Source organism: Neolamprologus brichardi, chromosome 16 (genome assembly GCF_056152115.1).
Source record: "Neolamprologus brichardi isolate AB-2024 chromosome 16, ASM5615211v1, whole genome shotgun sequence".
Lineage (NCBI taxonomy): Eukaryota > Metazoa > Chordata > Actinopteri > Cichliformes > Cichlidae > Neolamprologus > Neolamprologus brichardi.
The window spans coordinates 30,946,343-30,968,904 of record NC_142119.1 but is presented as its reverse complement, the minus strand read 5'-3'; the positions used below and the strand labels follow the sequence as shown (position 1 = coordinate 30,968,904).

General features: G+C 44.2%; 2 protein-coding genes across 2 annotated transcripts; both read right to left on the bottom strand.

Annotated features, from left to right (window-relative positions):
• Positions 1 to 697: 697 nt before the first annotated feature.
• Positions 698 to 7,670, bottom strand: LOC148098311 (histamine N-methyltransferase-like). The gene is made up of 4 exons (XM_087829768.1): positions 7,506 to 7,670; positions 2,434 to 2,564; positions 2,175 to 2,268; positions 698 to 1,284 (listed from the first exon to the last, which is right to left on the bottom strand). Exons 1-4 carry the CDS (start codon positions 7,594 to 7,596, stop codon positions 917 to 919), a joined length of 684 nt encoding a protein of 227 aa, XP_087685894.1. The 5' UTR covers positions 7,597 to 7,670; the 3' UTR covers positions 698 to 916.
• A 2,767-nt stretch (positions 7,671 to 10,437) lies between these two features.
• Positions 10,438 to 22,519, bottom strand: LOC148098310 (histamine N-methyltransferase-like). The gene is made up of 7 exons (XM_087829843.1): positions 22,380 to 22,519; positions 22,147 to 22,289; positions 15,114 to 15,166; positions 12,636 to 12,743; positions 11,913 to 12,043; positions 11,405 to 11,498; positions 10,438 to 10,884 (listed from the first exon to the last, which is right to left on the bottom strand). The coding sequence occupies exons 2-7, from the start codon at positions 22,278 to 22,280 to the stop codon at positions 10,532 to 10,534; spliced, it is 873 nt and encodes a 290-aa protein (XP_087685969.1). The 5' UTR covers positions 22,281 to 22,289; positions 22,380 to 22,519; the 3' UTR covers positions 10,438 to 10,531.
• Between the last annotated feature and the right edge of the window lie 43 nt (positions 22,520 to 22,562).

Below are 22,562 nucleotides of genomic sequence, written 5' to 3'. Positions count from 1 at the left end.
TAGTGTCTTCAGAACATCTGCGGCCACAGCATACATCATCTTCACCATTTTATAAATATTAACAGCACAAGCTGTTGAGCTGAAAAGACATTCTGGAGCATAAATATATTTAAGCGGCAAAAGGTTGTAACAGTTATTGTAAACAATCCCCAACGCCATGATTATGATGAATCTACTCATCTAGGAAAACAATTTATTTTTAATGTATAAACCATCTTAATTTCAAAATGCTATTGTGACAGCTTCATCTTAGAATCAGTTGTATAAGTCACTTACTTCAGCTTTATACACGTCCAGTATAAGCAGCGTCTTTAATTCATCTACTTCTCACATTAAAATAAATATCATCTTCAAGTTTTTTCTGTATAACAAACAGCTTACAACCTTTCAGCTTATCTAAAATAGATCAGCCTGTACGGAAAACTGAACTGCTTAATGTTCTGTTTACTTTTAGATTTTGATTAATACATGTTCCAATGAAAACAACATAATGGCAGTGATGGCACCGAAGCCTGCCAAATACAGCTCATTAAAAATGATACGACGGTGAAATCTAAAGCTAATGTCCGAAGCCGTTTACGACTTATTTGTGAGACTCATAACAAACAGGAGTTATAAACAATTCACTTATATACAAGCATAAACTTTGATTTTATAGAACTGTTAAGAAATGCTCTAACAACAGCAGTCTATGGACTCATTATTTTATTAGTAAGTAGACAAAATATATAAACGGAAGCAGGTGTGTAGATATCCTCTACCCAGCTTGTTATATACATCAAGTGCAAAATAAATCAAACAATCTGATCCACCTACATTTACTATACTGACTTGATTTAATGAGCCATTCGCAGTTTTACTGTACCGGCCGCGTGTACTTAGACCTGCATGGCTTAATCTTTGAGACAAGCATATGCTACTGGCAGGAGAGCTGGTCTAGTACTATTGCTTCAAGGTTGTTGTTGAAGAGAACTTTACCGTTGGACTCTACACTACAGTCTGGGTGCTGAAGCATCTCCAGGACACCAGCTCTGAGCTCAGGTGAAGCTGTGTTACTGAAATCCAGCACCTCAGTGAGAAAATCAAGAAGCAGCTCTCCCTTCTCATCCCCTTCAGTGAAACACTCGGTGATCTCCATCTGAGATGGCAGCTCATAGCTCTGGTAAGGCACTCCCTTGGAGTCCAGGAAGCTTTTGATGTCTCCAGTGGTCACACAATGACTTATGTCGGGTTGACACAGCTGTGCTCTGTAGGTCCGCCATAGCTTCCCCCAACCACTCTTGCCTGGAACAGATGAAAAAGAGGCTATATTACAACAATGACAATTTGACAAGCAGGTGTTTAGCACGGTCACCATCCTAATTTCTGTCTAGAATCGGCCAGAAACTGAATCATACTTGACTGTATATGAATAATGACTTGCTGGTGGTACAATGCCAGGAGAATTCATCCTCATATGCATCAGAGCAATTTTTTCCACCATGGAGATGCTAACATGGATCACGTTGCTATATCGCAGCTCAGGTATTTAATAACTTCAGAGGAAAGACTCAGAGGGAAGTAGGAAATAAGAAAAAGCTCCTTCAGGATTACACTCAGAGCCTTGTTTACTGCATTTTTATGCATCTACACACCAGGAGCAAAGTAGATGACACAAACCTCAGCATACACTGAAGATGTCGAGGAGATTTTGGGGGGATCGGTGTGTGCTAGCAAACTGTCTCTTTTGTTGTCTGCAATATTTATGGACTCATTAGTGCTGACATGGGCAAAAAGGTTTTTTTTTTTTTTTTAAATGTAGGACTGGCTGTGAAGAATCTCATTTGGGGTGAGACTGGTTTTGGGCAGCATGGCAGCATGAGATGTCTGAGAGCAGGTGTCTTAGTAAATTGAGTTTTGGCCACTCTTGGTTTTCGCAGCAATAAATTTGAACATTTTTACTGAATTAAGTGAATAAAATAAGTTAAAACAGCAGTATAACTACTGCTCTATATTCTGAAGTGATGTGCGTGTACTATATATCAACTGAATGCTGGAAAAGGTTTGGTTGTTTCTGTAAGATGCTGTTTTAAACCTTTCATCTCCAAACGTATTGCATGTATAAGCAGATTGTTCGTTAGCTATTTGCACCATAATTAAATCGTCCACATGAGAGAAAGAAAATATCCACTTACCAGACACTAGAATTATGAGAAGCTTCCCATTTTTACCAAGAAGACTCTGGAAGAATCTGACAGTTGCTTCGGGATCCTTCACGTAGTATAGCATCTGTCGATTTCACCACAGATAATGAGCTACTAACTGCATTCACAGAATGCCTAATTATAACGCTGTGCCAGGCAGTTGTTCTAATTGGACTTATTGCTGCCATTTGCCAGAAATGAATGTAACCCAGCTGTGTAAAAAACACAGGGTATGTTCATCGACACCGACCTGTATCATGTGAATGAAGTCCACCTTCTTGGTGGCCTTTTCGGCTTTCCAGTGCTCCTCAAACTCAGAGGCAGTCAGCGTGTTCCAGTTGAACTTGATGTAATCTAAATCTGGTTTCTGTGACACCAAAACTGCAGACAGATAATTACTTAGTTATTTATTACGAGTTAACACCGAAATAAAGCTGGCATGAAATTTTACAACTTAGAGTGGCTGATTTTTTTTTCAGGCCACAACGGAGCTGACACTTGTCACAATGATAAGAGCATTTCTGTAATTTGCACTCCCCCCCCCCCCCCCCCCCCCCCCTCTAAAAACAACGCACTTGTTTTGTATCACACTTCATTAAAAACAATGGAGACCACTTGGCACAACCACACAGAGACCTTTGAGAATGATCACAACGCATTGGAATTAAAATGTTACAGTGTGTTTGAAACTCTTTGCTGTTCGCGCATCCACCACTGACTTCCAGCATAACAGAGATTCAACTTATAGTAAGTTCATGGATTCATTTACATGAGCTAATTGCCTCTGCAGTCGTAGGCTGGTAGGTCTTTTGTGGGTGGAATGCTGCTTCTCCAACAGAAAATAGGAGGTTCATTTACTCTATCAATATGTCTCTCAGCAAAGTTTAAATGTCATACATTTTATTTTATTTCTCTACGTCGACATTGCAATCCCCTTAGAATGAACCTTTCAATCATTTAAAGAGTTTTTTTTCTTACATATCATATTGCTATTTCTTACACACCCAGTCATCTGAGGGGTAAAGGCCATGAAGTACACCTCCAGGAGAATAGTCCTAATTGTTTCAAAACCAATTACCAATCACATTTCACCAAATTCATAGTCAATAAGAAATTCAAATTCAAATTTTTTTTATTTGTCACATACACAGTCATACACAGTATGATATGTAGTGAAATGCTTGGACAACTGCTCGTGACCTAAAGAAAAAGAAAAGGCTATGAATAAGATAGGAAATAAATAAATATGAAAATAAAAAAGGGTAAATTTAACCAGGAAGGAATAAAATAAAATATAAAAAAATTAAGTTAAGAATGAGATAACTGTACAACACAAAAAGAATGAAGGGTAAATTTAACTGGGAAAGAATAAGATAAAATATATAAATTAAAGTTGAAAATAAGATAACTGTACAACAAAATACAAAGTATAGACATTTATAAGAATGTAAGAGAAATATAAATATATATACACACAATAACAGCAGCTGCAATCCACATTATACAGTGTCTTGTGCAGTGCAAATATGCTTAAAGTGATGAAGTGTAAACAAATGTCCAGAATGTCCAGTGTGTGTGTAAGAACTATATGTGTGGGTCAGTACTGTGTGGTGGTGTGATTGAGAGACCGTATCGCCTGCGGGAAGAAGCTCCTCCTCAGTCTCTCTGTGTTGGTCTTCAGGGAGCGGAATCTCTTTCCTGACCTCAACAGAGAGAACAGTCCGTTGTTGGGATGGCTGAGGTCCTTCACGATCTTCCTGGCCTTGGTCCAGCACCGCCTGCTGTAGATTGAGTGCAGGTCAGGGAGCTCGGAGCGGATGGTGCGCTCAGCTGAACGCACAACCCTCTGTAGAGCTCGTCTGTCCTGCATGGTGCTGTTCCCGAACCAGGTTAAGATGTTTCCCGTCAGGATGCTCTCTATGGTGCAGGAGTAAAAGTTCCTGAGCACCTTGGGGGGCAGTCGGAAGTCTCTCAAGCGTCTGAGGTGGTAGAGACGCTGACAGGCCTTTTTCACCACGGTGTTGATGTGACAGGACCATGACAGGTCCTGCGTGATGTGAACTCCGAGGTATTTGAAGCTGTCCACTCTCTCCACTGGGCACTCGTTGATGACGGGGGTCTGGTAGTTCCTCTCCTGCTTAGTGCTGAAGTCCACTATCAACTCCTTTGTCTTACTGACGTTTAGAAGGAGGTTGTTCCTCTGGCACCAGTTCTCCAGATTCCTAATCTCCTTCAGGTAGGGCGTCTCGTTGTTGTCAGAGATCAGGCCCACCACGACGGTGTCGTCAGCAAACTTGATGATGGTGGTGGAGCTGGTAGTGGCCACACAGTCATATGTGTACAAGGAGTACAGCAGGGGGCTCAGAACACACCCCTGGGGGGCTCCAGTGCTGAGAATGGTGGAGGCTGAGACATGTCCGCCCATCCTTACTGCCTGTGGTCTGCCAGTTAGGAAGTTGGAGATCCACTGACACATAGATGAGCTGAGTCCCAGATGCTCCAGCTTGGTGGTGAGTGTGGAGGGAATTATGGTATTAAATGCAGAGCTGTAGTCTATGAAGAGCATTTTAACATAATTCCCCCTTCTAGTGTCCAAGTGAGTAAGTGATGTGTGGAGGAGATGAGAGATGGCATCGTCTGTGGAACGATTTGGACGGTAAGCGAACTGTAGTGGGTCCAGTGTGTCTGGTAGTGAAGAAATGATGAAGTCTCTGACCAGGCGTTCAAAGCACTTCATCACTACTGAGGTGAGGGCTACAGGGCGATAGTCATTGAGAGAAGCAGGGTGGGGTTTCTTTGGGACAGGAACAATGATGGACTCTTTGAAGCATGTGGGGATCACCGACTGAGATAAAGAGATGTTGAATATCTCAGTGAACACAGGAGCTAGCTGGTATGCGCAGGCTCTGAGGATACGACCTGGGATGCCGTCTGGTCCTGCTGCTTTCCTGGTGTTCACTCTCTTGAAGGCTCTCCTTACTTCATGCTCGGAGATGACGAGCACGTTTCCGGTGCTGGCAGTATCTTCCTGTCTGCAGCCGTTAGCGCCGCTAGCACTAGCATCGTTGGAGTCCTTAGCTGCAGCCTCGAAGCGAGCATAGAAAGTGTTCAGCTCATCTGCCAGAGTCACGGCCGTGTTCGTCATACCGGTTGTTGGTGCTTTATAATCCGTTATTGTCCTTAGTCCCCGCCACAGGCTCCTAGAGTCACTCTGTTGGAGTTGTGACTCTAGTTTCCTCCCGTAGCGCTGCTTCGCCTCTTTCACCGCCTTCCGCACGTTATATGACGCGGCTTTGTACAGGTCCATGTCCCCCGTCGTGAGTCCCGTGTTGTAGGCAGCTGTGCGGGATCTCAGAGCGTCGCGGATGGTTTTATCCACCCACGGCTTCTGGTTGGGAAACGTTGTGATAGTCTTTGTCTCCACGGTATCATCCGCTAGTTTCCCGATGAATCCCACAACCGCTTCCGTAAACACGTTGACATCATCGTCGGAGCTGTTTCTGAACATGTCCCAGTCTGCGTCGTCGAGTGCGTCCTGTAACGCGGCCACCGATTGATCCGTCCAGCGCGCGACCTTCCTCTGAACCGGAACTTCCCGTTTCAGCCTTTGTTTGTATTTTGGCATGAGGAAGATGGCGGCGTGATCGGATTTGCCAAACGGAGGGCGGGATTGTGCCTTGTAGCCGTCCTTGACCGTAGTGTAGCAGTGGTCCAGTGTCCTTTCACCTCTGGTGGGGCAGGTGATATGTTGATAAAAGTTCGGCGCTGCGCGTTTGAGGTTGGCACTATTAAAGTCCCCCGTTACAATAAGCGCAGCGTCCCGGTGTTGTGTCTGGTGCTGTGTGAGTGCCTCATGCAGCTCGCATAAGGCGGTGACCGTGTCCGCTTGTGGTGGAATATAAACGGCACTTATAATGACCGATGTAAACTCTCGAGGTAGATAAAAAGGACGACACATGATGGACAGTAGTTCCAGATTTGGTGTGCAGGAGCGTGTGAGAGGAACAACGTTCGCACTGTTGCACCAATTGTTGTTCACCATTAAACACACGCCGCCTCCCCTTGACTTCCCCGAGTCCCGTGTCCTGTCCATGCGGTGAACCGAGAAGAACTCGGCCGGCTGGATGGCGTGGTCCGGCACCGCTGGGTTCAGCCATGTCTCGGTGAAGCAGAGGAGATTGCAGTCCCGAATGTCTCTCTGGAACTTTATCCTGGCCCTGAGGTCATCAAGCTTGTTCTCCAGTGACTGGACGTTGGCGAGCAGGATGCTAGGCAGAGGTGTGCGGTGTGCACGAGCTCTCAGCCTGTTCCTGACGCCGGCTCGTTTCCCTCGAGGCCGCTTCGCGTCGCGTCCTTTGTTCCCCCTCAAGATCTCACTCGGCCAGCTCGGATCCGGAGTTAAAAACTTCGAATTGTGAGTACATCGTATACCAATAGAAACAAGAGTGTCACTGTCATACCTAATGTACCCAATGGTGATGATTTTGCCGATTTAGAAACGCTGAAAACTAACTTAAAGAACAAAAACAAAGAAAAGGTGGTCGGAGCAGTCGTGACGGCAGCCGACCTCACCGGCGCCATCCTAAATTCTTAAAGTCTGGAAATCCTCTGCAAAGCAGATCATTCGGCAAATCAGACCATCCAGCCTATAAGATGATAAGATTGCCCATCCCTTCCTGTAGAGGCTTACACTTCATGTTGCATCATTTGTAAAAACGCAGCATGTGTCTGCTATCTTGGGGAAACTTAAACACCTATTGTTTTCTTTGAACTGCAGATCTAAGGGGACAATTATGATCAGTTCCACAAATAACAAAAGATTTCAACATGCTTTAAAACATTTTTAAACAGCAAAGGTGTCTCTCATTAGATAGTAAGTTGAACAATGGAAAGAAGCAGCAACAAAAATCAACAATGAGGAACCAGCGAGTCCCTGCTTTATGCATTATTTTTAATCAGATATCGTGTCTATAGGAGTTTTGTGTGAGTAACTGGTTGTAGCGTTAATGTATGCAAGGATCCTGGTCAGACAGCAGCAGACTTGAAACTTGTAACGATTCAGTGTTTTACTCAAAGATGCTTTAGTCGGGTTCATTCTTACAGACATTAAGGCTAAACTCTACAATGCCACTGGTGGTTAAAGGACTATTTCCTGCTAATATATGAACCGGTGAATTCTTAAGATGCTGTTTTTCACCAGTAAAAATAGAATAATATCCTTTTTTGCTTGTAAATAAATACTGAACCCCATTTTGGACAGCTGAGAATACAATGATTCATTTTGTGTTGTGTGAGAGAAGTGTGTGCCTGTAAAGACTGTACCTTTGTAGTTATATAGCTGCTGGCGGCTAGGCTCCACCACCTCGTTATCCACCGTCACCCCTGGGTGCTTCTTATGGAGCTCAGAGAGCATCTCTAGGTCAATCTCACCTAAAGGCACAGGCACACTTTTTATTTGGAAGACAAAGTTGACAAACACAAATTTGACCCCAGTTCCCAAACTGCTAAAAAGCCAAGCAGATCAACATCAGTTGAAATGGTGCAGGAAGCAGCTAACAGCATGTTTCAGTTTTGCAGAAAATCACACGTTTTCTGTTGCAGTAATTACAGAAGTGAAAAAAAAAATGTAATTCAACATCAGCAGACGGCATAACGCCAGTGTAGAAATGAAATAACTGGGCGAGTGGGGGCTGAAAATTTAACAGTCAAATAACCACTGGTAGCTCGGGAATTAAATGCTTAATATTAAGCACACTGATATGGCGAATAAAAGTTTCCACCGTTTGCTGTCATGTCCTTACTGAATGTAGGGATAGCATGCCACCAAGTGGAGTAAGTGCAACATAGCATAATGCAGGTTCGCCTGTATTTTGAGAGTTGCAGCACCATCTGCAGGCTTTATTGTGAACAGCAGTTTATTTAAATAAAAATAATTATACCATGAAAAATTGCCCTGTATACGCTTAAAACCTCCATGTACACTTCGAAGCTACCTTGCACTTGGGTAGGTTATTTAATTACAGGTAAATTATATATATCTTCCTAAACTTATTTATATAACAATATCATAAAAATGTAGATCATGGGTCAACTTAGAAGTCACTGACACTTCATTAGCTGTAAGCCATTGGTTCAGGAACAAGTGATTGCACTGGGCTTTCTATTTCACAAAAGTCAATTCATTTATGATATCTGAGTACTGTGATTTTTTTTATTTGGAGACACAAAGGAACATTTGGCACTTCCCACATCTCACATATGTTTTACTGTTGCACCCAACCATTCTACAACTGAAATGCCTTGGACTGTTAACCATTTCAGGCAAGTGGAGTGAACCATATTTTGTTACACTCTCATCTGGTTGGGGCTTCCTTTTCTTGATTTTTGGAGAGAACTCTTCATTACTGGTATTATTCAGGTCTTGTTCACATGTTTGTCCCTGGTTTCTCAGCCAAGAGGAGCTTGAACTCCAGATACTGTGAGTTCTTTTGGCACATTGAGATCATTGACAACTTTCAGCAAAGAGGTGATCTTGTAGAAACAATCAGGTGTCATGGATTCAGCTATAATTGCGACTCTTGTTTTTTTTTACTTTACTGGAAAACATTTCTGCATTTTACCCATATTTTATTTTTAACTCAAAATCAAAAATTCCAGATTCTCCTACATGTTGGTTTTGGACCAGATAGGACGACAAATTTCAGGTGGCTCTGTGTTTTTCTCTATTACATCTGCCACTGCATCTCGATAATCTTTGTGTGGCTCCTCCTGGGTTCTCACCCTCTCCTATCTGGCTCACATGACTCTCATCTTCTGAAAAATCTATGTTTGAATCTCCCTCAATTATTCTGTTAAGAATTCTCTCTGCCTTTGTCAAAGAGTTGTCTACTAGGAAAAAGTGAAATAAATATAAGTACAAAGTCCCGACGTGCACTAGAGTACACATTAATAAATTAGTCATTTCCTCTGTGAAACTATATAAGCTTAATTCTTAAAAAACCCTCAAATTATTTACTAGATGTTTATTTTTGAAAATTAATCAAAATCTGATTTTAAAAAACATTTTAAATGTAAATATCATGCTTACCTTTCTTTCTCCCATAAAATGTGCTTGTGGGCATGCCAGCCATTTTGAAAAGGTGGGAAAAAGACAATTGGCAAGGCCACACCCCCACAGATGTGATATCATTTTAAAGGTACTGTTGTCCTCTCTAAGAAACATCAGGACTTAGAAGAGTGGCAAGTAGAGTATGAGAGGTACAAGCAAAAACTAAATGTGTACTACAGTGCACAAAAATGAATTACTGGGTCTCAGGAGGTTATGGAAGATATAAATGATCTTTTCAATACAGCTGCACAACTAATGACATAATGCTAACTCTTGATTGCAAGAGACATGCCCAACCAATAAAATACAATTAATTCATATAAAATAGAGCTTTCTTTAATTAAAATTTAGATTAAAATTACAATTTGGAGTATATCATTTTTAATATGGGTACTGGGCATCTTTGAACTAGCTAATCATGTGACACCTCATGGATATCAGATTGTGCACAATGATAAATATTGATCAGCTAATCACATCCTTAATCAGAGTTCAGCAAAGACCTGCCAGCTCAGCATAACTCAATATGTATGATCTATCAGTGATAATTAATGTTAGAAAATCAATATTATTTTTTTGTATTTAGTATCTTTCGGAATGTTTTTTTTAATCCCATTTGAAAATACTTTGTGTCAACTAAGACTATACCAAAAGCTGTCTTCATTTTGCTAATAAATAAAGTGCTTTGTTATTTTTTTATACTGTAAGATAAAAATGAAAAGGTTAAATCTGCTGCAAACCATAATGCCATATTAACATTGATTTAAAGAAAAAATATTACGGATTAGCTGCCTGATTAGGCTACAGATGCTGCATATGTGAAACAACACTGGCATCCAACATTTCTTTAGGTTTAAGATTCAACTGAGAACAAAACAACCTCGGTGGCTGAAAAAAAATTGTAAATATAGAGCAATAACTGGAAAACTTTGTAAAGCCGGGTGATTATTTTCTGTGGCTCTATCACAAGAGGTGACCTTTTCCACATATTAGCGCTGTTCTAACTGTAAAGATATAGATTATAGAGACTTTATCATGAAAGGTCATACCGATACTAAACTTCCTTCCAGATTAGAAAAAGGCCAACGATTTAGTAGCTAAACGTATGTGTCTTCTTGTACAGCCACAACTTTTACTCACTCGAGATAAACTGAACTATATTGATTTTATTCATTCTTTCTGACAAACTTACAGAATAAAGATCCAGCAGAATAGATGGACATTTCTCCACAGTATATATTTAAGCATGAACAACAATGCAGCTCAGATCGCCGTTGAACAACACTTTGCCATCCTTCTCTGTGCTGCACTTTCTCCTTAGAAGATCTAACATGCCCGCTCTGATCTCTGGGGTGAAGGACTCGTGGAATTTGTTGTTTCCTGTCATGACACTCAGCAGGCATTCTCCATGGTAGCTGCCTGGATTGAAGCACTCGGTAATGTCGAAGGTGTTGGGAGCTGAATGCTCATCGTATTTCAGACCCAGGCTCTCCAGACAGGCAATGACCTCTGCTGATGCACGGTCCTCTTTAATGACACCTACACACAGCTCCTTGCTGTAAGTCTTCCACAAGATGTCCCATCCACTGTTGGCTGGATAGCATGATATTGAAAATCACATACATTTCTGAATAAAAAAAATACTTCAAACAAAAGTAGTCAAGAGAATTTACTCAAAATATAAAAGTAAAAAGTAGCTCCTTGAAGGCCAGCTATGTCCTAAGCTAACAGAACTTCATTATGAATATAAAACTCAATATTATTAATGGAATATAAACTTTAATTCAACTTAAATTTAAACCTAAAGTAGCTGTTTTTAAGTTTCCCCTTCAAATGCATTAAATACAAAACAAACATGCTCAGACATGGATTTTATATACAAAATATAACCCCAAGAGGGCACCATTCTTCCAGCGCAAAGAGAAAAATATGTTTGAAACAAGGCTCATCTCTGGTAAAAACATATAACTGTTTGCTTCTGAGTAATGCTGAATATGGTCTCAAAAATTTATAGTATACTTTCTTTACATTCACACAATCTGAATGTGACACCTTTAAACTGTTATACTGCGGACTAATTAATTAAGGATAATTAAAATCAAGTTCGGCTTACCTGCTTCGATGATGATCATAAGTCTGCCGTTAGCTTTTAGAAGGCTGTGGTAAAAGCTGATAGTTTCACAGAGGTTTTCCACATAATAGATCATCTGTACGGGGGAACATTATGGGGAGAACTTTCTAAAGCTTGAATGAATTAAGTGTTATCATTTACAATAAATCTGCCAGGACATTTTGTCAGAGGTTGCTTGACAATTTATCACACTAATTACACATTTATCTGTCAGAATACACTCTACTCCCGCTGTGGTCCCCACTGAATTCAAGCAGCAGTGCAGGATTTAGTGAGGACCCAAATATATCTCATTGTTAACAGAGTCAGACAAGGATATTACACTTTACAATACTTATACTTTATAGTTTGCAGTAGAGTTTAGCTCACCACAATCCCACCTTAGGCGAGAAGACAAGACACCATAGAGTGACAAAGCAAATTCTAGAATTCAGCAATGTGTTCCCGCTATTCTTTTACCGCGAATCTGCAGAAGGAAAACTCCTAATACCTGAATCATGTGTATGAAATCAAATTTCTTCATCTCGCCCTTCGTTTTCACTTGCTTTACATAGTCCTCGCTGCTCATGATGTTCCAGCCAAATGGGATCTTCTGAAGACTGGCAGTCTTTGCTACCAAAGCTTTAAGATGAACAAAACCAAATAGCCATGAATAACATTGAGATCTATGCTTATGTATATGCGATACATCAAAACACTGATTACACTGAGATAAAACGCTTAAGAGAATGAACTACTTTAAGAACATATAAAGAAAAGTAAAAATAAATATTGGGAGATGCGATTGTAGTCTTCTTCGTTGGTGTACATGAGAAGACCACAAAACAAAGAACCAAAAAAAACATCTGATGCATTCACATGAAAGTAACATCAGCAGACGTATCAGTAGTTTGGGGTTTGTTCCTATGCACAACAACAGACAATACAAGTGATACAAATGATTTCAGATGACGACGTATGCACGTTTTACACAATTTTCAGGTACTGCAACACAAATGAGTACATGATGAATTTTAACAACACACAAAGTAACTACTGACTTCTTTTGGCATTTTGAGAAAGCTCTAAATGTCAGCTGATAATGTTAGTACTTTCACTACTGGCACTAATACATCGGCTTTTCAGAAAGGTAAAGAAGAGCCTGAAGAGGAAACCCATCTGAAAATAGAGTAAAAATATTTCAACATGTGGTGTGAATGTGAATAGTTAATACCTTTGAAGTTGTCTGAAAGTTCAGAGCTGCCCTCCACAATGTCAGCAGTAATAGGAACAGCAGGGAATACAGACTGCAGCAGTGTGAGGATCTGAGCATCCAGCTCACCTGGGAAAAAGAAAATCAGGAAGTAAGAAGATTTTGAACACCTGTGGCTCCACATAACGCTTTAAAATGAAAATGCTCCAAAACATATTGTATAGAACACATAAAAAAAAACCCTGAAATGTATTTAGAAAAGTCAAATATATATAACGCAGATGTGTGTAATACTTCTTATTAGGGATGGGTATCGAAAACCGGTTCTTGTTGATAACCGGTTCCCAGTGTTTCAATTCCTTGGAATTGTTTGCCATTTTTAAAAACGATTCCCTTATCGATTCCAGTCGCCCCGAATGACGTCACCACGTTGCGGAGCGTCATTAACCTGGAAGGAAACACGGCGCCTAAGCGGCTCAAATGCTCAAAAGTTTGGTTTTACTTTACGAGAACGGATGACAACAGGGCAACTTGCAATACTTGCAAAGTAGATATTTTATTTAAGCGAGGAAACACTACGAATATGCAAAAGCATTTGCTCACAAAACACGCGATGACCTTAAATGAATGTCGTGTTTTTAATTCTGCTCCGGACTCGTGAATCTCAACCCAGCAGCAGCGGTAACGTTTGCACGTCCTCTCCTGTTAATGCGGCAGGTAAATAATCAACTAACAGTGCATATTATGTTAGCGCGATCTGCCTTATTACAAAACCTGCCATTACTGTGCGTTTAGATGACCATGATGAGAGAGACAGAGTCTGTCTGGCTCAGATGCTGACAGTTCTCGCCGCAGTCTACCGGTAGCGTCTCCTTTCAGGCCAGGATAGACGAATGTCACCGAGCAGTGACAAGTTTGTGGTCAAAGGCTTGCACCCATTTGCCACAGCAGATGATTTTCAGTAAGTGAATGTGTTTAATTGTAGGCAGGGACATTACTGGATATTCTTGTGTAATTGCTACTGAATAATTTATGTTACACTTTCTTATTGCTACAGAAGAATATTTATTTTATTATTTTACATTTACAATTTTTTTTCCTGGGGACCCTGTGACACCCCATTGAAGAGACGTAGGCTGTGGATCTCTGAAGATCTCACTGTTGGGTTTGTAAGGCCATGTTACTCCTAAATTTCTATCTTGTTCAAAGAGAAGATATAAAACAAAGTTCTAAGCTAATCGACCTTAGTGTTCTCCTTTTTTAAAAAGAATCGATAAGAGAATCGATAAAGAATCGAATCGTTAAACAGAATCGAAAATGGAATCGGAATCGTGAAAATCTTATCAATACCCATCCCTACTTCTTATCATTCTGATTAACAGAATCATTAACAGTTTGTTGTTTGATGTCATTGTGCAATAACCGCAGTGATCTATGACCTATATTGATCATATGTGGAGCCAAGTGCAATCTGCAATAGCTTTGACAGTGACTTACTTTAATGTATTAATGCCCCCACAGACCCTGTTATTATGAGTTCTCTTTGCTGCACGCCTTTGAAGGGCATGGTAATCAGTTTAATTGGAGCTTTATAACAGCGATTCTCAAACTTTTTCTGGCATGCCCCACTTCAGACACCAAACAAAAAAAGTATCCAGGATTACATTTTAGTGAAATAAAGGTCAGCATGACAACATCAGAAAACTCTTTTCTTCAAAAAACCCTGTTCGTTCAGCTGCTCCACTTTAATCTGTGGGGACTGCCACAGAGAACCACTGGTTTAAAACAAGTAAATATGTGATGGTCTTGAGTCTTTGACCCGTTTTTGAGTTTGTTATTTTGTTTTTGCAGAATATTAAGATGCTGATATTCAGGTTAGAGTGCCTCTGAGTTCTAGTTCCTAGCCCTTGTTTAATCATTTAGATCCCTCTCATGTCCAGTCTCTCGGTCTTGCTTCTGTGTCTTCTCCAACGTCTCCTGTGTAAGTTATTTGTGCCTCCTTGTGTAGTCCATCATGTTTGGTTATGCATGTTAAGTTCTCTCGCTCCCCCCTGTTGCCTGTATTTAGTCAGTCTGTGTCTCAGTGTGTGTTTCTCATAATTCCTGTGTTACTTAGATAGCCTCCTGTGCTGTGTGCGTTATGTTCAGTTTTGCTTCCTTGTCTCATTAGTGAGATTACATTCAGCTGTGTTCCCACCTGTGTTCTGTTCCCTCACTTCCCCTTGTGTGCATTTATGTCTGCATCTCCCTCATACTCTGCCTGTTTGTTAGTTTCCTAGTTTTCCCCAGTTTGGTTTCATGTCCTCTGTATTTCCAGTAATAAAGCTTAAAGAGTTTGGAGTTCAGTCCTGTTTGAGAGTCTGCATTTTGGGCAGTTTTTCTGCCCACTTCACGCTGCCATATGACAAAATAAGCCAAAACTACCACAGCTCACATATACAATGGTCAGTAATGCTACTACAATTAATATTACACTTATTGTTATATTTGATCACATACCTCCACCACTTCCAACACCAAGAACGCCCAGGCTGCTTTTACCCTCTCCAATCCTGCATCAAAAATAAGAACGTTAATAAACCGTTAAAGAAAGTGTACAGTATGTGTATGTATGTCACAAGATGTATGCTGGAAAATTACGATCTTACAAAATTGCACTATGGAGCCTCTGTGTTATAGCTGTCTAATTTATTATGGCTGGTGCTAGACTGGATCATTGAATAGATGGGTTGGCAGCTCAGTGGGTCGTACACGGCTCAGCTGCTTGCTTAATTTTTAAAACAGCTTCACTCCTGAATGGTGGTCTAAAAAGAGCATCTAAGAAGTGACTGTTTGAAAGCATGGATGTTTTCTTTTGTGAAAAAAACTAATTACAGAGCTCAAAGCAAGAGCATCATGACAGCTGCTTTTCAAAACGATCAGGCCAAACCTCTAAATGATCACAAAATCTAAAAAGAAAAATATGAAAATGTAAACGCTGAAAGCCATACATTTTTTGTTATTAAGCATTTCACCTCTACTTACAATATGGAATTTAATCTATTGCAAACTAGCAGACTACAGAATATCTCAAAGCATTTTTCATTTAATAAATAAGTTGGTGAGGTACATTTAGTTAAGTAAACATCTACTGTTTACTTATCAAGTGAATAAAGACAAGTGTAAAGGATAAACTGCAAGTGTACTGTTGGTCATTGAATTCTTTCAGGGGGTTTATTAAAAAATGACCAGTCTTGCTGAGCACAAGTTAACATTATTTCAACAGACAAATTGTGGATATTCAGGAGATCGTGGTGAAAAGAAACTTTTTATAAGAGGGCTGTGCGGCAGTGAAAGAGACAAGAAACCCTTCTTCTAGTCTTCCCGTCTGTTTTAAATAGCTGTGTGACAAATACGGATAAAAATATAATAACCAATCACAGCATAGCATCATCCATCAGGCTGATCCAATTTAGCACCAAATGGGTTGTTTTGACATAGTAGGGACAATCTGAAAGAAATTGAGTTTTTGAATGAAAATTCAGATTGTGTGCGTGCACTGCAGCTTGCATGAAATTGTAGGCAATTTCTTCTGCCTTTAAAAAGACATTTTGAAGTTATCTGCACAGACCCTGGTGGGCTAAATTACCCTATTCCCTAAAACAGCACGTAACATAAAGAATGCAACAATTTAAGCCTGGCTAACTAAATGGATAAATGCTCAAACGACTTTCCATAAACTAGCAGAGACTAGAGATGGCACGATACCACTTTTTTATGTCCGATACCGATACCGATATCATAAATTTGGATATCTGCCAATACCGATATGAATCCGATATAGTGTGTTTTTTAATCAATAAAACGTTTTTTTAATATCTTGCTGCATTTTGTATAAGTTTATTGTCACGGTCCTGGGTCGGTGACCCAGCGCTTTGAGTTTGTTATTAGTATTTTCTAGTTTATTCTGTTTTGTATTGGTGGTTGGGGTTTGGTTGTGTTTATTTTCCCTACCTGCGTCTCCCTCGGTGCTCTGTTCATGTCCCCGTGTTGTTATGTAAAACAGTCTGTGTGTTTCCTGTTTTACTTTGTAGGGTTGTGTCTCGTTATGTCCATTAGTTCCAGCTGTGTCCCCGCCTGTCTGCCATTACCCGATTACCCTGTGTGTGTGTGTGTGTGTGTGTGTGTGTGTATATATAGTGGGTGTCGGTCTGTGTTCGTTGTCGGCTCGTCTGTGTTTCATGGTGTCCTGTTCCTCGTCTGCGTCTCTCTGCCACTCACCCCGTTCGTATGATCTCCGGGTTGTTGTTTAGCTCACCCAGTTTAGGTTTATGTTCTGTCCTGCCCTCAGTTGTGTTATTTGTGCACTGTAAATAAAACCCTCACTCATATCACCATATCGGCTGTCTGCATTTTGGGTCCTCCTTTTCCTCCACACCACACGGCTCACCCCGCCAGCCGTGACAGTACGAGCCGACCACAAGATGGATCCAGCAGCTTTGTCTGGGGAGAGCGACCTCGCACGCATCCAACGCCTGATGGACTGGGTAACCCACACCACCAACGCAAGTGCGAAAGTGGTGGGGTTAAAAGCCATCGAGGCAATTCTGGAAGGGAATTCCTACCTCTGCCAGTTCGAGGGACTTTCGGACTTAATTCGCAACCTGCGTAAAGCCCGGGAGGTGGTGCAAGCTCGGGAATCCACAGACTTTGTCCAGCAGCAGCGGACTACGGCCGCCCCGGAACAGCCACGTCAGCTTCTCCCGCCGGAGGTTTTGCCCGGCCCGCCGGAGGTTTTGCCCGGCCCGCCGGAGGTTTTGCCCGGCCCGCCGGAGGTTTTGCCCGGCCCGCCGGAGGTTTTGCCCGGCCCGCCGGAGGTTTTGCCCGGCCCGCCGGAGTCGTCCGCAGGGAGGAGGCGACGATCGCGCCGTCGGCGCGTCACCCCACAGCTGGATATTAGGACTATAGCACTGCAGGCTGTGGTGAGTGGACAAGACACTCTTTTGGTTTCACCAGAACTAGTGACGGTTTATACCGGGGCTGTGTTTTTTGAGCCTGCTGCAAAGCCGCAAGCTCGTTTAGCTGCACAGCCGCAAGCTCGTTTAGCTGCACAGCCGCATTCAGCTCGGCCCCCGGTATCCCCACTAGCCCAGTCATCTATGCCATCTTCACCGACCCCCTCTGTACAGGAGGCTGCGTCTCTGCCTCCCGTTTTGGACTCTTTTTCTAAGTATTTTTTGCAGAGAGACAAACCACACAATCCTGCAAACGTTCCTCAAGAGCTGGCCAGTTGTGAGACTGAGATGCACTCCAGGGCCTCCCCAGAGGCTGGGTTTCAGCCCCCAGCAGACTCTGGACCCCTGGAGGTAAAGAAGCCAGCTGAGGACTGCACCCGGCTGTCGCTGCCTGAGCTGAGTCAATGCTCGGTGCAGCTGCAGTCAGCTTTGGGTTTGCCAGAGGCCACCGTGCCTGCTGGTTCTGATTTGTTCCTGCCAGAGGCCCGTGCGCCTGCTGGTTCTGATTTGTTCCTGCCAGAGGCCCGTGAGCCTGCTGGTTCTGATCCGTTCCTGCCAGAGGCCCGTGCGCCTGCTGGTTCTGATCCGTTCCTGCCAGAGGCCCGTGCGCCTGCTGGTTCTGATCCGTTCCTGCCAGAGGTCTCCGCGCCTGCTGGTTCTGTTCTGCGCCCGCCAGAGGTCTCCGCGCCTGCTGGTTCTGTTCTGCGCCCGCCAGAGGTCTCCGCGCCTGCTGGTTCTGTTCTGCGCCTGCCAGGGGCCCCTGTGCCCGCTGGTCCCGAGACTGTTCTCGCTGGAGGGCCCGAGGAGCCCGTCCAGCCCCAAGACTCGTCCGCTGGAGGGCCCGAGGAGCCCGTCCAGCCCCAAGACTCGTCAGCTGGAGGGCCCGAGGAGCCCGTCCAGCCCCAAGACTCGTCAGCTGGAGGGCCCGAGGAGCCCGTCCAGCCCCAAGACTCGTCAGCTGGAGGGCCCGAGGAGCCCGTCCAGCCCCAAGACTCGTCAGCTGGAGGGCCCGAGGAGCCCGTCCAGCCCCAAGACTCGTCAGCTGGAGGTTCAGGAGAACCCAGCCAGCTTCCTGCCTCATCAGCTGGAGGGCCCGAGGAGCCCGTCCAGCCGCCAGCTGCAGCCTCATCATCCTCGCCGGCTGCCGCTCCATCCACGCCGCCGGCAGCAACAGCAGCTTCATCCACACCGCCGGCAGCAGCCGTGTCTTCATCCACACCGCCAGCAGCAGCCGTGTCTTCATCCTCGCCAGCTGCGGCCTCCGTGTCTTCATCCTCGCCAGCTGCGGCCTCCGTGTCTTCATCCTCGCCAGCTGCGGCCTCCGTGTCTTCATCCTCGCCAGCTGCGGCCTCCGTGTCTTCATCCTCGCCAGCTGCGGCCTCCGTGTCTTCATCCTCGCCAGCTGCGGCCTCCGTGTCTTCATCCTCGCCGTCGCCTGGTCCAGCTCCGGCTTCTTCGTCGCCTGGTCCAGCTCCGGCTTCATCGTCGCCTGGTCCAGCTCCGGCTTCATCGTCGCCTGGTCCAGCTCCGGCTTCATCGTCGCCTGGTCCAGCTCCGGCTTCATCGTCGCCTGGTCCAGCTTCTGCATCAGCTTCGCCTGGTCCAGCCTCTGCATCAGCTTCGCCTGGTCCAGCCTCTGCATCAGCCTCGCCTGGTCCAGCCTCTGCATCCGCCTCGCCTGGTCCAGCCTCTGCATCCGCCTCGCGTGGTCCAGCCTCTGCATCCGCCTCGCCTGGTCCAGCCTCAGCTTCCGCCTCGCCTGGTCCAGCCTCTGCATCCGCCTCGCCTGGTCCAGCCTCTGCATCCGCCTCGCCTGGTCCAGCCTCTGCATCCGCCTCGCCTGGTCCAGCCTCTGCATCCGCCTCGCCTGGTCCAGCCTCAGCTTCCGCCTCGCCTGGTCCAGCCTCAGCTTCCGCCTCGCCTGGTCCAGCCTCAGCTTCCGCCTCGCCTGGTCCAGCCTCAGCTTCCGCCTCGCCTGGTCCAGCCTCAGCTTCCGCCTCGCCTGGTCCAGCCTCAGCTTCCGCCTCGCCTGGTCCAGCCTCAGCTTCCGCCTCGCCTGGTCCAGCCTCAGCTTCCGCCTCGCCTGGTGCTGCAGGGGCCACGCCACCTTCAGGTCCCAAACTGCTGCCTCGACATCGGCGGTCATCTGCCAGGCCGCTTGTTGGGCGTCATCGTCGATATGGACGACCTCCCACAGGCCGCCGCTACCTTCCGCGCGGCCGGCCTCCGGACTTGTGTCGTCGCCGCCACCTTCCGCGCGGCCGGCCTCCGGACTTGTGTCGTCGCCGCCGTTGCCGTCCGCACGGTCGGCCGCCTGACCTGTTTCCCCGTCGCCGCCGTTGCTGTCCGCACGGTCGGCCGCCTGAACTGTTTCCCCGTCGTCGCCGCTGCCGTGTGCATGGCCGGCCTCCTGAACTATGTTTTGGGACCCTGTTTGGGAACTCCAGTCTGTGTTGTGTTTTGGACAATCTGTTTGGCCCACTGGAGCTTGTTTTTTGTTTGGTTGTGGTCCCTCCGTCCTGGGCCCCCCGCCACCCACCCTGGGTTGGTCGTCTGTTTTTGTTTTGGGCTGTCTGGAGCCAGCCCTTGGAGGTGGGGTACTGTCACGGTCCTGGGTCGGTGACCCAGCGCTTTGAGTTTGTTATTAGTATTTTCTAGTTTATTCTGTTTTGTATTGGTGGTTGGGGTTTGGTTGTGTTTATTTTCCCTACCTGCGTCTCCCTCGGTGCTCTGTTCATGTCCCCGTGTTGTTATGTAAAACAGTCTGTGTGTTTCCTGTTTTACTTTGTAGGGTTGTGTCTCGTTATGTCCATTAGTTCCAGCTGTGTCCCCGCCTGTCTGCCATTACCCGATTACCCTGTGTGTGTGTGTGTGTGTGTGTGTGTATATATAGTGGGTGTCGGTCTGTGTTCGTTGTCGGCTCGTCTGTGTTTCATGGTGTCCTGTTCCTCGTCTGCGTCTCTCTGCCACTCACCCCGTTCGTATGATCTCCGGGTTGTTGTTTAGCTCACCCAGTTTAGGTTTATGTTCTGTCCTGCCCTCAGTTGTGTTATTTGTGCACTGTAAATAAAACCCTCACTCATATCACCATATCGGCTGTCTGCATTTTGGGTCCTCCTTTTCCTCCACACCACACGGCTCACCCCGCCAGCCGTGACACTTATACTCAAGATTAAATAAATAACAACACTAAAGCTATTCTGTTATACCTGTATGTAAAAAATACACTGCGCCCAAAATATTTCATAGTTCAGCAACACTGATCAATCTAATAAACTTAAACCTGCTCCATCCTTCCTATTCTGGTATTTTAAAGAGTACTTAGCAGAAATATTAAGCAACCTAACTAATAGGGTTGCAAACTCCCAGCAAAAAACAAACAAACCACCCTCCACCTCATGATGCTTAATCGATGTAATCAAATTTAATTTGATGCAGGGGGAAAATGCACAAAAATAAATTATTTTTCAAGAATAATTAAATAGATTCAACATCTTTCTTCAACAGACTTGCAGACTGCACAGGTGGTGTCTTCCCAAAGGAAAAAGTAGTATAGCTTACTAGGGTATATTAGACTTAACAGTTACTATATACAGTAATGGACTTCTATAGATTTTACATCAGATTAAAACTTTGGGTGTAAGAGTCAGATAATTATTTATTAAAAGCTAGACATTTTAAATGAGAATAAGAAAGAAAAGTATGTCTTTGTGCCCCCTTTTCCCTGTTCATGCCCTATCGGCCCCCCTGGCTAAACTTTGCTAGATCCGCCCCTGCACAGTTACCAGCCGTCAGCTGCGTAGAAAAAGATCCTGGTGTACAAAGTAATATTAAATAAATTCTAACAACAGCTTATCAAGCTTAAACATGCTGCTGTTGTTCAGCCGCTGGTTTCCTCTTTCTGGTGAGAAGTGGGCCAAAAACTAAGAAGAGAGACGGACGCGCGACAGAAAAGCCGATCAGCTGATCATTAAGCAGTTTCACGATTGAAGTAGCAACAGGAGAGAGAGAGAGAGAGAGAGAGAGGCAGTCGCTCCTAATATCTGTTGTTAAGCTTAACATGGGAATGCTTTACAAACATTCAGAGATGAACTTACACACTTCCTTTACTTCTCTCTGGGAAAACTTGAAATGCTGGCAGCAAGGCTACAAATACACACAGCCGCTCCTGCTACGTGCTACGGTTATGAGCCGAGTTACGCCCTGTAGCAAGTTTTGTGAGGTGCTTTTTTGATATTTAATGGATCGGATTACATTTTTTATTTCTCACCGATATCCGATCCAGTAATTTGGGTCAGTATCGGACCGATACCGATACGTAATATCGGATCGGTCCATTTCTAGCAGAGACCATACTGTGGGGGGACTTCAGATGGTATAAAGCATCTGCTGTTGACAAGTGGAGGACACAGATGCAACTTATGTCAAAGTTTTCACATTCCAACCCTTGAGTACAGTCATTACTGTAGTGCAGTCTGTCCCCTACTCTTAGCTTGGACTATGGGTTATTACTTCAAGCATTTCATTTCCTGCTGTACCTTTTAAATTCTCTTGCTAGGAGATCGTTAACACACTGCATAATGGCCTTGTGCTCTCCTGAGTGTTCCAGATAGAACTGGAAAATGTGGACATCGTCACCCTCATAACAAGTGTTCTGTGCTTCTGCAGCCATGGCTGATTCCTGCAATACACAGAAATCAAAAACAACAACATAATCAAGTTGCTCACCACACTTTAATTATATAGTTACATCATAAGAATAAAAAAATACCTTAAATAGCTGTAGCCTCTGCGGAAATCGAGTTCTTCACCTTCTTTTGAGTTGCACACTTTATATTCCCTCCCACAAAGTGGGCTGGCTTCAAAGTAGTCTCGCTAAAGCACAAATAGTGGGCATCCTGAACTGTTGGACCGGTTGTGGCGAATGAGAGCAGAGACCCAACTGCTCTCCCCC

What these genes read in the sequence shown, in the direction of transcription:
- LOC148098311 (XM_087829768.1), bottom strand. Translation starts at nt 7,596, where the DNA reads ATGCTCTCTGAGCTCCATAAGAAGCACCCAGGGGTGACGGTGGATAAC. An exon ending in GCAGCTATATAACTACAAAG is followed by an intron (nt 2,565 to 7,505) that starts GTACAGTCTTTA and finishes ATCTGTCTGCAG; the next exon opens with TTTTGGTGTCACAGAAACCA. An exon ending in TCTCATAATTCTAGTGTCTG is followed by an intron (nt 1,285 to 2,174) that starts GTAAGTGGATAT and finishes CATCTGTTCCAG; the next exon opens with GCAAGAGTGGTTGGGGGAAG.
- LOC148098310 (XM_087829843.1), bottom strand. Translation starts at nt 22,280, where the DNA reads ATGGCTGCAGAAGCACAGAACACTTGTTATGAGGGTGACGATGTCCAC. An exon ending in CTAGCAAGAGAATTTAAAAG is followed by an intron (nt 15,167 to 22,146) that starts GTACAGCAGGAA and finishes TTTTTGATGCAG; the next exon opens with GATTGGAGAGGGTAAAAGCA. An exon ending in TATGATCATCATCGAAGCAG is followed by an intron (nt 10,885 to 11,404) that starts GTAAGCCGAACT and finishes CATGCTATCCAG; the next exon opens with CCAACAGTGGATGGGACATC.